Source organism: Porites lutea, chromosome 5 (assembly GCF_958299795.1).
Source record: "Porites lutea chromosome 5, jaPorLute2.1, whole genome shotgun sequence".
In the NCBI taxonomy this organism is placed as follows: Eukaryota; Metazoa; Cnidaria; class Anthozoa; order Scleractinia; family Poritidae; genus Porites; species Porites lutea.
In genome coordinates this window covers 18,266,340-18,282,450 of record NC_133205.1, presented here as the reverse complement: position 1 = coordinate 18,282,450, position 16,111 = coordinate 18,266,340, and the positions used below count along the sequence as shown (strand labels likewise).

Here is a 16,111-nt window from a genome sequence, read left to right as displayed (position 1 = left end):
CGCACACCATTGCAATGATCTTAACTGCTTGGGGAAGCAGTTTTCAGCTCTTGGTTCTCATCGCTCTTGTTTATAAAGCCATGGTCTCTTGCTGTATTTAGAGCGTATAAGCGATGCCTATACATATATTAAAGGGAAACGATGTTTTGTTTAGCCCACGTGACCTTTTCGAACGTCTTGTTTGGTCACGCGAATTTTCCTCTCTTTTATAAAGGCAATAACGGTTTGCGGCTGAAATGATCAGGGTGTTTCTTGGTGCTGCGCACACCATTGCAATGATCTTAACTGCTTGGGGAAGCAGTTTTCAGCTCTTGGTTCTCATCGCTCTTGTTTATAAAGCCATGGTCTCTTGCTGTGTTTAGAGCGTATAAGCGATGCCTATACATATATTAAAGGGAAACTATGCATAGAATTGACCTCATTCCTACAGCAAAATAACCTACCTCTGTTGCGTTGTTAATAAGGTTAAATGGTATAAACTCCACTATCTTCGTTAAGCTGAAGTACGAAAGGGTGGTCTGCATACCAAGCTACAAAGAATTATAACATTAACAAATCTTGCTTTGTATAAGCCAGTGAAAGACTGGTGGTAGTGCTAAAAACTATGCTGCTAATAACAAAATGTGTTTGCGAAATTTCCCAGAGAAATTAGGTTTCTAAGACGCTAATACAACAGGTAATAATGGCTTCTGCTACAAGATTCGTCTCACAGTTTCATAGTGGAACAACTGTCCACCTTGGGAACTAAATATATTTCTATGAGCAGAAAATGTATTACCTCGTGCAATTTCCCGCCTTTCTTTACTTTCAGTAATCCTCCACTACCTGCAGCGTCTAAAGAAAACTTGTTGGACCATTCACCATCTGCAAGGCGGACACGGGCCTAACAAGGGAGATAGAATGTAAGGTGCTATTCGAAGGAAACGATAAAGGATAATTAGTATTTAACGCACACTCGTGCAAGGGCCATAAGGTCTATTTCAAGTTTAATATTCTCTTTCCCAGGCCCCAACCCTTGCATAAAACATGCTTGCCCAGAGCAACATACATAGGACAAGAGAGAACTGATTTTCAGCAGGATTTCATTGAAGCCAGTTTCACTCCCTGGCTTTTCATTATTTGAGAGAAAAAACCTGAAAGCCAAGTTCAAAATCACTCAGCGGAACACATCTATACAATAAGCACATGTTCGCCAAAAGGATCGGGTAACACGTTTCACGGTAAAAAGACAACAACAACAACTAAAAACAAACTTAACGTGAAAAAAAGTTTCTATTGTCAGCGATAATTTACGGTCACTTATAGTGAAGGCAAAACAAAGGGACACAGAAACCTCTTGCTTTTGTTAAAAACTGTGCATGCGTGCATTAAAATGTAATCCTAATCTTTAGAACAGCAAACTCACCGTCTTTTTTGCAAAAAGGTTTCCTTTTCCACGGTAGGAAAACATCACTGGTTCAGTCAGGGAAGTTGGATGAGGGATGACAGTATCGTCATCAGAAGCCTGCAAATTTGCGGATTTATTAATGGATGGTTAACAGTCAACTTAGACGACTAAGATTAAAACTAAGCTACACCCGTTTGCCAAAATACTTGAGACACTCTACCCTAATTTGGCTTAAATGGCCTGCCCATGATCTTGTGCTTGTGATCCCCCCTCCTCCCCTCGTCAAAGTTGTTAGCAATAAAGACCATGCTCAAAACTTGGAGGAACAACTTTGAATTGAGGGGAAGGGGGAGGTGAGTATTATAATTTAACTCGCAGACGTATGACTAGCAGCGATTTAAAGTACGAAAGGTGTTGTTTACAGATTTACCATATACTCCAGGTAAAGTTCAGTCTTGTTGACCATCCAGTATGGGCTGTAGAGGGTAATGTTCATAGTGCCCTCGAATGTTACCAAAACACCTAGCTCCTGCAATGATAACAAACAAACAAACAAAAATATACAAATAACACAAAAATTATTACCTAATGTAAAGGCCAAGATACATCACATGCTATCAGTGGCAGATCCAGGCCTTTAGGTAAGATGGACCTTCCTTTAAAAATATCTTTTTGAAAAGAGCAGAGGACAGTGATGATCACGACTAATCTCCTGAGTAATAGCCCTGTGACGTTTGTCAGTTATTTTAAGAACTTGAGTACAGGTTCGGCCACGAGGATCGAACCCACGACCTCCCAGATTGTAGTCCAGAGCTCTACCGCCTGAGCTAATACTGCTGCGGTTAAAAAGGTGGAGGGAAAGTCGATCTTCAGTTTTGTAATGTATGCAAAATAGGCCTTACTCACGATACCCGCCAGCTTTAAACACACTTTTTAAACCAATTAAACGATTGAAATTAGTCGAAAGTTGGTTTCCCTGGAGGTCCGCAAAACGTTTGTTCAGTATTGTCAAGAGAACATTCAACAGTCGACATTACAATATTCTGCACTGTTCGGCTAGCTTTGAGGCAGTCGCGCGTGGACTTAATGACGTTTCAAACAATCGATGTTCGGACGTCTAAAGAATTAGACTTCCGTTTAATTACAGACTCTAAAAATAACTAAAGAGAAATGCACATATCCCAGCCAACGCCCTAAGATACCCTCTCTGCCCATTATTCTCTCTCGAGACAACAGAAATTTAAAAACTTTTTATCGTAAAGACGATAATGGCAAATTATGGCAAGTGATCACTGTTACTTTCATGAAAGCAGTACCGACCGTAGATGTCCTCACAGGAAGCAATAACGACGCACCACCAATCCCACCAATCCTAAAGGATGGGATAAGATGGTGGGTATCGTGAATAAGGTCTATTGTTGGTTACTAGCCATAAAAATGTTAAACCTTACCAAGTACTTTCCGTACGTCGCTGCCTGAGTAGCCTGCAGAGTGAATGTTGTGAGCTCGTCCATTCCTTTCCACAGTTCAATTTGTCCTTTCCACATGCTACCTTGATAGTTATCAAGCTAAAATGCAACAGGACAAATGGAGTAATTAAGTAAAGTCAATCAGCTAAAACTGGAATTTTTCCGACACCTTTAAAGACATTTGAGTTTAGTGCGCCTACAATGCAGTTAAATGAAATTTAACGCATCTAACACCAAAGAGCGCCATCTTGTGTTATCAGTCAGTGGTCAGTTTGGTGCCGTTGGCGTAGGCGAAGTAAATCCCGCTTACATCATCTCCATGAGCTTGGTACTGCGTTCGCGGTACCCAATGGGCTTCGTTTAGCCTTTGGAACGTCCCCTTACAGGGTTGTCCAATAATGGCTGGGAGGTCCAGATTTACCGGTCGGAGTAACTTATGTAGGTGCTTTTTGTAAGTGGAAGCCCCAGAATATTCTATAAATACAGTCAAACCTCCGCTCTCATGCAACTCCTACTAGCGGACACCAGCAACACACAAACACTGCATTTCTAACCTCCCTTTTCATGGTCCCACGAGTGTTCGCTTAGGGGAGGTTCTAATATATAATACGTGTGCTGGACAAAGGGCGCTCTGCTTATTGAACTACTAAAAATCCATCGACGCGTTTCAGTTGGAAAGTGCTTTAAAGGAATGTTTCGTGTGAAAGCTTTTCAGATCCACTAGAGAAGAGCAAAAAGGTAAAAAAAGGAAAACAGATCAACCAGTTCAAATGTGAAGCCCGACGACTGGTTAAAGACGTTAAAACTTCGTTCAAACAGTCATCTTTTCCTAAATTAGTTAGAATGTCATGTAAAATAGGGAATTGTTAGCGATGGAACCTTACCCATTTATTCGTTTGCTTGTTTTCTAAGCCAACTGCTAACGCGGTACATTACTTAATCCTTCTGCACTATTTCAACAAGTTGAAATAAACGCGATCAGTTGGAGCGCCTATGGAAGAACGACTGCTAGGGAGCCAAAAGTCTTTTTTAAACTTGAAACCGACGTTTGCCGTTTGCCCACTGCATTTCTCAAGATAAGCCGTTCAATTTAGCTATTTTACTAAAGGAGAGCACAGAAATAAACACTTCGAACTAGTTCATGCTTACAATGGGTACATCGAGTTATGGATGAACGCGGGAAGTTTGGAGAGCACGAGAGAAGCGTAAGAGTTGCTCGAGGCGTAGCTGAGAGCAACTCTAGCTTCTTACGCCTCTTTTGTGCTCTCCAAATTTTCCGCGTGCATCCAGAAATCGACAACGAAAGCTAAGCATGAACTAGCTCTTAGTTAATGAACGCGCAGAGCGTGCCTATGCTCATTAAGCCATTCGTTTTAAAGCAATCTATCTCCGACGCTGACGCCCTGGATAAAGCTTCGCAAATAGGGGAATAAGGTCATCGCTGCCGTTACCTGAATATGCAGAATTACTTTACGGTCCAAATTCACGGAGAACAAAGGCCACTGGTCACCACCTTTGAGTTCACCGAGGGGTAAGCCCTAAAAAGGAATAACAAAAATCGCGGTGAAATCAGTTACCAACAGCATGCCATCATCTTCGGACGCTGTGAAGGCGACTGAGGCTATGAACACACTATACCGGCTAGCTTTACGTAAACAGCAACGGTACAGAACTTTACAAGTCGTTCACATACATCGAACATCGTGCCGGAGCGTTTGGCCGAGAGGGTTTGGTGAACTTAATCCCAGTCCTCACTCCTGAATCAGATTTACTTCCGTCTCACCGCAAGTTGCTCAAAAGCTTTCAGTCCTCGCTCCTATTTATTTACTTCCGCTATGGTCCAAATACCGTTCACCCGTTCAGAACCTATCCGATATGTGACGCTCCACTTTCGTAATCGGCGCTGCGCTTCGCTCCATTACAGAAATCGCGCCGAGATCACCGTTGTTATGTGTGAACAGAAGCCCTATCTGGTATAATTTTCGTACCGGCGCAAAAGCTATCTGGTATAGAGTGAACATGGCCTAAACGTAACATTTATAGACCCTTTAAGCCCTAAGGGTGATCAGCATCAAATTTCTCCTTGTATTATCAATGTTTTGTAAAACAAAGTGGTCATGAGAATTAAGGACATGATCACACAAGATGAATTTGCTTGATATTTTATCAATTTCTCCCCACTACTTCTGTAGGAAATGAATAGGGGCAACAAATGAGAATTCAAATTTTGACCTTGTTTTGACCTTATTTGAACTAAAGGGTTAAATAAAGGATCACTTCCAGGTAATAAATAAGTAGCCCGCATCGCAGACGTAATTTTAACCCCGGTCAATGTTAAATTTCAACAGAAAAGAGGGCTAGTTGATGACGCGGTAAAAAACTTTCATCCTTCAGTCGATATATTACTTACGTCTAAGAAAAGTCAGGTTTGTAAATCTTGATTGTTCTTACCTCTGATGCATAACGAATGTTGTAAGGTAAGTAGTTATGCAAAACTGCCGGTGGATAAATGTGGAGAATGTAGTTAGGTGCGTGTTCCAAAGAGCCATGCACATAAGCGTATGACACTTGTTCACATTCAACCTAACAGAAACAGAAAATAAAAGGAAATTTAAGGAGATTGAGGACGTGTTCGATTGACTGTATAGAAATAAATGAAAAAAACTCTAGAAATCATTTGGCATGGCATTCACTGCACTGTAATATTTAGAAATCTGCTTGAAATAAAATATTCTGATGTATGAAGCGTTTGAGTGGCCTAAAAATCACGGTAAAAGAGAATTGTAACAAAACGTTTCTTGTATTCTTATTCCGGAATACGATCAAGTGAACACACTCCAAAGGAATTTTGCTACCGTGACTACACTTGCACGCAACGAAAACCATGTATTTTCACGACGAAAACACAATGCAACAACAAACCCTACGTCTAGCCTTAGCGAGCTTTACTGGTTGCTTAGTCAAACAAAAGAACGTACGAGAATATCCATCTAGGCATGTTTTTTCTGGACAGCCGCCGAAGATCATGTAAGACGTTTAAAAAAAATCAGACGCGTACTTTCACTGAATTGCGAGCAATTAAAGATAAGAGGCATAGAACTAATTTAAACGCGCGACATTTATTCTTCATATCTCTGTTTAGTTTATACTGGTCAGTTACTATTGGTATACCAACAAAGGAACTCAGTTAAGCTGTAACAAGTTGACTCCAGATCAAAGACAACGTTTTACTCGCTAAAAAAAACAGATAAAAATAACGGGCCCTACCTGATAAGTGTCTTAAAGAGTAAAACAAAATAGGTATGCATTATCATTAGACTCGCAAACAAATTCAGACATTATACCTCAATATAAAATGGTGGTCCATCATTAGCTGGTGGAGGACACTGAATTGACGAATGCTTCGCTGCAGCCAGCTTGTTCCACAGCAGTGGTGTGGTAGTCTCGCCGTACCTTTAACGTCAAAATTATGGAGGAGTTATTTCTTTCCAATAGCCCCCCGGGGTTGTTCAGAGTAGAGTGAATGAGATGTAACTTAAGGGATAGCGCGGAAACTGTATTTAGTTCTGAACGTGTTCAAAGCAATTCAAGTACATTCTTTTTGCTTGCCATTAAATGTTTGGACTTTCTTAGATAATACAAATAAATTAGTCGAGAAAAATTGCTTTCGAAAGCAAAAAAAAACAGGAACGCGGATTCAATTGTCACTCTCTGTTAGCGACAACGGGCCTTTGAATAACTAGATATTTGGAGGGGGTGGGGAGGGGGGAATGGAGAATACATACCTATTTCAGTTCTTCGCGCACGTCAATATAACATTACCTGACTGGTTCTCAGTAGTCTCTGTTGATCGCCTGCCTAGTTGCGCTCGTGGTGTGACGGGAAGGAGGAAAGCAAGGGAGAGAGAAGCCCTCCTCTTCTCTTTTCCCTTCCATCAACTCCTTCTCTCGACGTACGCATCACAACAACGACTGGGACAAGTCAGTCACACCACGCTTAAACTGAGCCAAGTAGCTACGCACTGCGATTAGCTAATAGTTCCACGTCAGTTCTCGACTAACTCGAATTGGTGCGACGCGTTTTTCCTCGCTTGGTGTAAATGGATAAATTCAGTGTCTACAACGTGTATTGTCTTTAAGTTTGATTATTTGGTTACGACATAGAACTAATATTCCCTTCGTGAGTCCGTTGGAATAATAAGGGGTGGCTATACGACCTGCTGATGAATATGGTAACCAAAAGCTGATATTTCAAACCCTGTACTAACGCGAGGATCGTAACAAACTTGAATTTAAGTTTTCGCTTGCCTACAGCTATTGCTTGTTTGTTTCAGTTAATAAGTTATCAACAAGATGAATTGCTTGTACATTTCCCATTGGACAAGGGAGCTTAACCGTTACTTGCCAGTATAATTAGTAACTATAATTAACAATTATTCCACCAGTGCGCGTTGGATATGAGATGGTAGTGAGCCAACGAGGTGCGTAGCGTGGAGTTGGGTATAATCATCTCATATCCAACAAACACGAACGGAATTGATTTTTTTTTTATTAAAAACGCTCACAAAATATCGAGAAGTCTTCCGGACTTTAATTGTAGAAACAACCGATTTCAAGCTTTTTTTTAATATATGGCTCATATAATGGCTCATATACCATGATGGCTAAGCCAATCAGAGCTCTAGAATTGCGTTATCCAATGATTCAGTTTTTAATAATAATGTATACCAACCCAAAGCCTGCAGGTTTGAGGTACAAAGCAGCTTTGTGCGCCAGTATGAGAGGAACACTGTAGGTACTGGCAGGTTGAACTGTTGTGATGCGGGCAAATTGATCTTCTTTTTGGCACAACAGATCCATCGGGATCGGAAAGTGATTGCTGATCTGTTGGAAGAGAGAGATAATTCATTAACGAGACCGCAAATAAATAACAATTGGATGAAGTTGTGCACGAAAGTGAGACTTGCCAAGGCCGAATATCACAAACCTAGGGCCTTGATGATTCTCGCTATCGTGCGAAACACGAATCTAATAATTGTTTATCATGTTTGACTATTATGTTCAAGGAACTTCGCCTGCTACATCAACTGACTTGTGAGAAACTTACTTTGGAAGCTCGAGCTATCTTGCAACATAATGGTTGCAGCGTAGTCCAAGAGTTTTCAGCAAAATTTCTTTCGGAAAGATGTTTCATGGCTTAACATTGACTTTAGTTTTGACTGAACCCAGACAGATTATGATAGACCTATTTAAAAACTTCTTTGAAAAGCTTCAACCAATAAAACTTTTTTACCACCTGTTTAAAACTATTATAAACTTGGACTCCTTTAAAATAAATAAATAAATCAGCATTGAAACAGAATTATACGCTTTGGGGGCATTTACGCCTTAATTTAGGAAGGGATTTATTGAAGGATTAAGTTCACTGAAGCACGGAAGGTTTTTAGTAAGATGCCTATCTTTCAAAGGGAAATTCCCACGAACGGTCGCAGTAACAATACAGCGTAAACATTTGTCAAGTTTTTGTTGGCTAAAATTTCCGAAAGGGACTTAGGGCCTGTTTACATGAAGCTGGGGGAACTTGGGTAGGTGAGGTAACCCGCCTGTCCATATGATAGGGAACTTAAGAAACGACGACGGCGACGGCAATGAGAAAGGCAAAAAAGCAATAGGTTTAGATTGGCAAAACAACAACTTTGCACATGTATGTATGTATGTAAATCTTTATTTAAACACGGGAAATCATCAGTTAAGCTTAAGTTAAAAACTAAAACTAATTACAACTGCTTTACATGATTGCCGTGTGGGAATCCGATATATCAGCTACCTTCTTGATATTTCGCTTAAAATGCTCAACGGATGCAGCGTTTTTTAAGTTTTTGGGCAAGTTATTCCATAACATGGCCCCGCTGTAAGAGAAGGTTCGTTTCAAATAATTGGTGTTTGGTTTGGACAGGGTCAGCCTTCCCTCAGAGTTTCTTAAGTTGTAAGCAGAGTGACGCTGAGAGAAAAGACTTTGTAGATATTTTGGAGCAAGGTCATGTATGGTTTTATACATCATTAAGGCTTTTTGTTTCTTTCGTCGAAGAGATAGCCTCTCCCAGCTGAGGGTGGAGAGAAGGTGGTTTGAGCTCGCATCAAAGGGTGATTTAGTAATAACTCTGGCTGCACGATTCTGTAATTTTTGGAGCTTATCACTCAAGTACCCACTCAAACAGTCCCAGACGGGGCTGCAGTAATCAAAATGAGGCATAATTAAAGCGTTATAAATTTGAATTGCAGTTTCTTTGGATATAAAGGGCCGCACACGTTTTAGGGCGCCTATAGCCGAAGAGACTTTCTTGCAAATCTCTTCAACGTGTTTACCCCAAGAGAGTTGAGCATCTATGGTAAGACCCAAGGATTTGGTATGATCGACTCTCTTGATAATTTGGTCATCAATTTTGATTTCTACATCGTCACATTGGGCAGATAGTCTTTGTCTTGATCCAATAATCATTAGCTCTGTTTTAGCAAGATTTAGACTGAGCTTGTTAGCTTTCAGCCAACAGCTAAGGTTATTTAATTCAGGGGTTAGAGCTAGCTTAAGCTCTGTTAACGTCTTAGCAGATAACGTAAGGTTGGTGTCATCGGCAAACATTCTTGGTACGGCGCCCCGCAGGGAGTTTGGAAGATCATTAATGTAAATTAAAAATAGCAAAGGACCCAATATGCTACCCTGCGGCACGCCGCAACTGAGGGTACGAGCAGATGATAGTTTGCCACTGACATTACATCTTTGGGTTCGGCCACTTAAGTACGACGAGAACCATTTTATAGCTGCCTGATCGACACCCAAGTATGACATCTTACGCAAGATGATCTCATGATCAATGGTGTCGAATGCCTTAGTAAGGTCAATAAAGACAACGCCATTTAGAAGGCCATTGTCGATGTTTACTGACCAAGCATTTGTTGCCTCAAGCAAAGCCGTGAGCGTACTATGTAGAGAACGGAACCCTGATTGGCAACCTAGTAGCAATTTATTATCATCTAGATAATGGAAAAGTTGATTATAAACAATTCTTTCAAAAACTTTCGAAATTATAGGGATTACAGATATTGGCCTGTAGTTGTTAGGGTCCGATTTAATGCCCTTTTTAAAAAGTGGAGTCACTTTGGCTGTTTTCCAATCGTTTGGATATATCCCAGTGAGAATAGACTTTGAGAATATTGAGGTAAGAGAGGGTGCGACGATATTAGCAGCCATTTTCAACAATTTACTCGGAATCATATCAAGACCGGTGGCTTTCTTTTCATCAATTTTCGACAAAACGTTAGAAACAATATCAACACTCGGAATTTGCAGAGAAAACGAATGATCAGTGGGCTTCAAATAAGACTCAGGATTAACATCGACAACAGGAATATCTTGTGCTAATACTTGCGCAACGTTTGTAAAGTGATCGTTAATAGTTTCCGCAATGTCCAAAGGGTTACTTGCTATTTTATCATCTACCTTGATCTCCAAAATATTCGTTGACTTACCACTGTTACGTGAAGTTAGCTCGTTGATAACATTCCATGTTTTGCGCAAATTACCTTTGTTGGCTTCCAGGTTGTAAATGCATGCATCCCGCTTTTTTGTACATTTCCTTGCCGTCACTAACAACTACGGCGTGAAAATGCCTATTTTCACGTTTTGTGGAGGACGTGAAGACAAGACAACGACAATCTTTTTGTTTCCCCTGAACTTTAATACAGTTCCCTAGAATTCAACTCCAAAAATATTCCCCCACATCTGATGGATAGAACGAGATGGAATAAGCGCGATAAAGTTAAAGCAGCGCGAACACACTTTTTAACTGACTTTTAACGTCTTGATTTGGCCTGTGTTCCATTACATTAACGAAACAACCTGTTCCTGAAATTCAAGAAAATAAATATTATTCTAAACCAAAAAGAAATACTGACTGACCTGTAGAGGAGATCTAACGGTCACTATTCTCTGCCCCTCTCCAGTCTCGACGGAAACAACAACTGACGCAATGATCCCTGCAAGAAGCTAGAGTGGAAGGCACACATTAGTGCAGTGTATACAACAGCGTTGTTTACGAACAAAAAAAATGTCAAGTGTACGTTAAAACAATTAGTAGCCTTGAAAACAAAAACACAAACAGTCTGTATCGCCGGCAGGGTTTTACTCTATAAAGCATAGAAAACTGGCGGAACGTTTCATCCGAACACACCTAAGCACGGAAAATTATTCTCAATGCCTGTGAGTTCTACTCGAGATAACGTCATTTTTTTAAAAAAAAAAAGTTTCATAAAGAAACCCGTTACCATTTTTAAAAAGCTTTCTGGGTAGAAAACTGGCGGAACGTTTCATCCGAACACACCTAAGCAAGGAAAATTATTCTCAATGCCTGTGAGTTCTACTCGAGATAACGTCATTTTTTTAAAAAAAAAAAGTTTCATAAAGAAACCCGTTAGCATTTTTAAAAAGCTTTCTGGGTAAATCAAACCAGCAAACAGGCAATGTCACATACCAAATAGGCCGAGAGAAGCGTTAAAGCTACATTTTGGAAACGTAGACGACTTCCGTTTTTTCTCGTTCGAGAAAGTTACCTAAGACTTATGTGTAATGAGAAACCAAAACCAGTAAAACGTGACCCCCGGGACGTGACCCTGCAGGCGATACAGGCAAATTTCAAATCCAAAAACATAACGTGAAACAAAACATTGTGGAAAATGACAGTGAAAATAAAATGAAAATAAACATCAAGCATTGATCGCAAATAAAAAAAAGACACTGTGCAAAAGAAATCATGAAGTGGCTGTAGCGTAATGAATTGTGTTTAGGTGCAAACTACAATTTACACCAATCCTGAAACGAAGACAAGCAAGCAAAGTTAGAGATAACAGGAAGACAGCAGATGAGGAAACCGCTCTTTCCTTGCGGTGCTTTCAAAAATTCGCTTCTCGAGATTTATTTGATTTTACGCTTACTCAGCCATGTCATTTAACAGTTAAGCTTCGACTGACAAAGACGGCTCGCTAGTTATTTAGGTACTTGCCCATCACCTCATCGGGGTGAAGATCCGTTACCAGTACCATTTCATTTATGGTAGTCATTTCAGGCATTAATACGATGGTTTCTATCAACTGAAATATAAGAATGATAAGGACTAAGCATGCATGACTGTTCACTGGTGAAGTGGGAAAGGTTATTTTTTTTGAAAAGTCTATCAAAAATTCAGGAGGTTATACCAAACAGTTTAATATTTTTTGGGCGCCTTAACCTCTAGTAAAACACATTTGGACACTTTTAAAAGCTCCTGTTTTTATTCCCAAGGCTTGAGAATTTCAAGTCTAACTGAACTCTTAAAAACTAGTAACACAATTTTATCTACAACGATAATATAAATTTTCCTGCCCAAATCATCAGAAGCTTAGAGGTAAATTAAACATTAGCAAGCGAAGGGAAAATACGAAAGACTGAAATTTTTAAAGACAGCCTTGAAATCGAATGAACCACGGCTGAAGTTTAAACATAAAGGCCATTTTTAAACTAGAGCTTCGATGGTACGATAACATGTATGCAGCGTTTAAAAAAGGTAGTTACTTAGAAGTCTTACACCTAATTTAAATAGGTATTGTAGCTGTTTAGTGTCATAAAGTTGTCCGGGAATTGATTAAAAAGGGAAAATTATTTTTAAACAGTGTCTTTACTAATTCAGTAGGCTGAAGTTTAAAAACTAGAGCTTCGATGGTACGATAACATGTATGCCGCGTTTAAAAAAGTTAGTCACTTAGAAGTCTTATACCTAATTTAAATGTGTATTGTAGATGTTTAGTGTCATATAGTTGTCCGGGAATCGATTAAAAAGGAAAAAACATTTTTTACACAGTTTCTTTAATAATTTCGCGGTGATAATTCATCAGTAAGCACAAATACGTTTTCTCAAACCAAAGTCGTTCCATAAGCTGGCAGTGGCCGCTACACTTGGCCACTCCCCGTTTTATGAAACAATTCACTTACCAGCAAACTTTCAAAACCTTCAAGATTTTCCTTATTTCAAAAGCTAAAAATTTTGTCTTCCAAGAGCACATTTTAGGCTCAATAACAAAATACAGAAAGAAAAGTACGAAAGATCTAAGACCTCTCACTAACCCCGGATGTAGAGGTCTTGAATACTTTGAAACAATTTGGAACAAGTTTCTTTTTTCCCGGTCTTATCTTTTGAGTATCAAACAGCAGGTGCAAAAACCTTATTTTCTAAAATGATCGTTTTACCTTTTTTGGGATGATGTTGTGTAAAACAACTCGTGCTTGCTTAACAGAAATTGTCTTCAGCTCATGATAACCTTGCACCTAATGAAAAAAATAAAAACAAAAACAAAACAAATCAGACAGTTTTGAACACTTTCGGGATACGCGCAAAGAACAATTCTATGAAAGAAGATCATCGCAGTTATAGACGCAACTTTTGCAGTTGCAAAAAGAAAGCCTGAAAAAATTTCAGGCTTGTACGGGATTCGAACCCTTGACCTCTGCGATACCGGTGCAGCGCTCTACCAGTTGAGCTAACAAGCCAACTGCTGGGAGCAGGTCGATTCAACAAAATTTTTCGCCCCGCAGTTCTCATGTATGATTTTCATATATTCATAACTTCAAGAACAATTCTATCAAAAGTACAAAAGTTATTCTAATTTCTGCTATCCTCACGCGAGTAGGAGGCTAAAGGGATTAGTCACAGAAGTCTCTATACTCAGCAGAAAATTGATTTACAATCCGCTACAAACCACCCTTTTGCATTACGACATTTGAAAGGTACCTTAACCTTATTAACTTTAAATTTGACAAAATGAAACTCGAAGATTCCTCTTAAGACAGGAAGGACTCACCTCAATACCAATGCTGGGTCCCACTCCAGAAGCACTACTCCCTCTATCTATTCTACTGCTTCTTTTATCCAATCCTTTTCCAAATCGAAGAGACAAGCTCTGCCCAGGTGGAATCACAACCATTCCATCTGCACCAAGACCTGCAGGACTCTGGGGAAAAAAAGGACCACATTTAGCCAATTTGCTCATTAGGTTAAAGCTAAAAATCGTACCGAAGACCAGCAAGATTCAATAGACACAACAACAACAATATTCCCCCTAATGTGTAGCTCTCTTTTTAGAATGGTACAATCACATGCAGAGTTCGTGCAGACAGCCTACGCTAAAATAGCAACCTTTAAACTAACCTAAATTCGAATTAGGTTCCTGGACCCATAAAACAAATCTACTCAACTCAGCTCTTGCCAACACAAGCACTGCAGTGTGATATGTAAAATGAACGAGTGTGAAACGTTTCGCAAACGTATTCAACAGAACATGTCTAGTTCGTGCTGGAAACGAAAGACTGCTCAGTTCCCTATTTTTTCGTCGACCGGCGTATATAGCGTTTACCGTTACGAGCGGCCATCTTGGTTTCAAATGTCCCGAGGGGGGTGGGTGCGTGGGGGAGCTAGGGGATTACAGCGGTGACGGGAGGGAGGAGAGAAAAATACCAAACCGTCCCCCGCCCCCTAAGTAATTTTGATACTCATCCCCTAGGTTAGGTGCTCGATCCCGACAATCTTACGAAGGGGACTGTGAACAGTCTATGAAAACAAAAGTCACTCGAATAGTACAGACTTACTGACGCACTACTTAAGCCTGCATTCAAACAATACCTCACAGACAAACAGTCGATGCGAAACGAAATTCCACCCTCCCCCTGCAAAGTGAGTTGACTTTAAGAAAGGGTGCATACCTGAAATTTATTTCCAGGGCGTATTTTAATCTCCATACCAAGCTAGAGAGAAATGAAAAAAAAATTTTTTTTAAAGATCACTTAAATGATTTACTTAACGTTTCCAAAACAGCTTCCAAACCTCATTCCAAATCTGATAGGGAGGGATGTCTTCCAAAGCTACTTCTCCTGTGCCTTGCAAACTTACAGCTTCTTTAAAAGCCTAGAGATATGAAATGTGGAGTGAACATTGCGTAAAGAAGGGCGTTTATCACAACACCAATGCAACGCAAGGAACATACTGATACAAAATCTGGTCACGAACCATCCGATAGCACAGTTTTGGGCGAATATCGCTGGTCATGGAAAACGACACAATATGGGCCTCAATTCAAAACCCAACTTAACTCATTCTAACGTTAGGTACGCCGTAAGCGGCTTACGGTATGGTAAATTGGGCAATATAGACATGCAAATTGTTTTACAACATTCCTGCTACACGAGTTGAATAGCGATGTCACGAGTTTTACCACCCACGAATCAAACCTGCCTACTCTTGCAACAAATCAGGTTGCTGTAGGTTGCTAAAATGTGCTGCAGAAAATAGTTATATTTTTGCAACAAAATCTGTATAAGTGATCAGCCCAAGGCACACTTGTTTTTCAAAAAATGACGTAACTCTCGTGTATGGCGTGACCCCCGCGTGATATAACTTAATCCAATCAGAAGTCGGTATTCCGGCAACTTGCAAAAGCCTGATTTGTTCCAAGACAGGTTTGAACGTGGGTGGCAAAACGCTCAAGCGACAATTCCATCTATGAGACTGTCAAAGTTGCAGCATGGCCAATATACTTACCGCTCCAAGTTTTGTAAAAACATCCAGACATGTTTTCGTCACAGTCATTTCCAAGACATCCTTGGATTTCACGGCCAGTGTCATGGCTGCTTCGGAATTATCTTCCAAACTGGTGTCACTGTTGTCACCATTTGCCATAGAAAGCTGATGGTAAGAAAGGAAACGAAACAAAAATACAAAGATTAGATCTTACTGCAAAGAACCTTCCAGATCTATGAAGTTAACAGTTTATACGTATGCATAAGTCGCAGTAAAATGGTATTTGTAAGTGGTGTAAAAGGCGATTAGCTCTGCAGGATGCAGGAACTGTCTTGTGGTCACCTGCATTCAACAACCACTTAAATCATTGTCTTCAGGTTTACCCTAAACGCGATACTAGGGTTAATGTTAAGATGCACTTCCAATGCTGCGTAATTTTTACTTGCCTAAAAACTTCCGTCAGTCTACGTTCCTGTTTATATTAGTGAGCTCACTAGAACTTAATAGCAGTAAACCGTAGATATTTCTCAATTTAGTTTTTGTTTCATTGCTAAATGAGTCTATTACCACTTACTTAATACTACACATTTATTTTAAAAAAATCTACCGTATTTGTGGCTATTTGTCCCGCAGCTGCATGTAGACTACGCTCAGTGA

General features: G+C 40.0%; 1 protein-coding gene across 1 annotated transcript in view; it reads right to left on the bottom strand.

The window, feature by feature from the left end:
- Positions 1-16,111, bottom strand: part of LOC140937485 (intermembrane lipid transfer protein VPS13A-like) — a 110,677-nt gene that overhangs the window by 27,158 nt on the left and 67,408 nt on the right. Inside the window, exons 57-71 of the mRNA XM_073387052.1 lie at positions 15,476-15,619; positions 14,762-14,842; positions 14,641-14,682; positions 13,743-13,892; positions 13,132-13,209; positions 10,813-10,899; positions 7,588-7,739; positions 6,201-6,309; positions 5,308-5,439; positions 4,308-4,394; positions 2,839-2,955; positions 1,818-1,916; positions 1,406-1,504; positions 779-883; positions 444-530 (exon numbers count right to left, since the gene is read on the bottom strand). Of these exons, the coding sequence (XP_073243153.1) occupies positions 444-530; positions 779-883; positions 1,406-1,504; positions 1,818-1,916; positions 2,839-2,955; positions 4,308-4,394; positions 5,308-5,439; positions 6,201-6,309; positions 7,588-7,739; positions 10,813-10,899; positions 13,132-13,209; positions 13,743-13,892; positions 14,641-14,682; positions 14,762-14,842; positions 15,476-15,619 (1,569 nt within the window). The remainder of the gene's footprint in view (positions 1-443; positions 531-778; positions 884-1,405; positions 1,505-1,817; positions 1,917-2,838; positions 2,956-4,307; positions 4,395-5,307; positions 5,440-6,200; positions 6,310-7,587; positions 7,740-10,812; positions 10,900-13,131; positions 13,210-13,742; positions 13,893-14,640; positions 14,683-14,761; positions 14,843-15,475; positions 15,620-16,111) is intronic.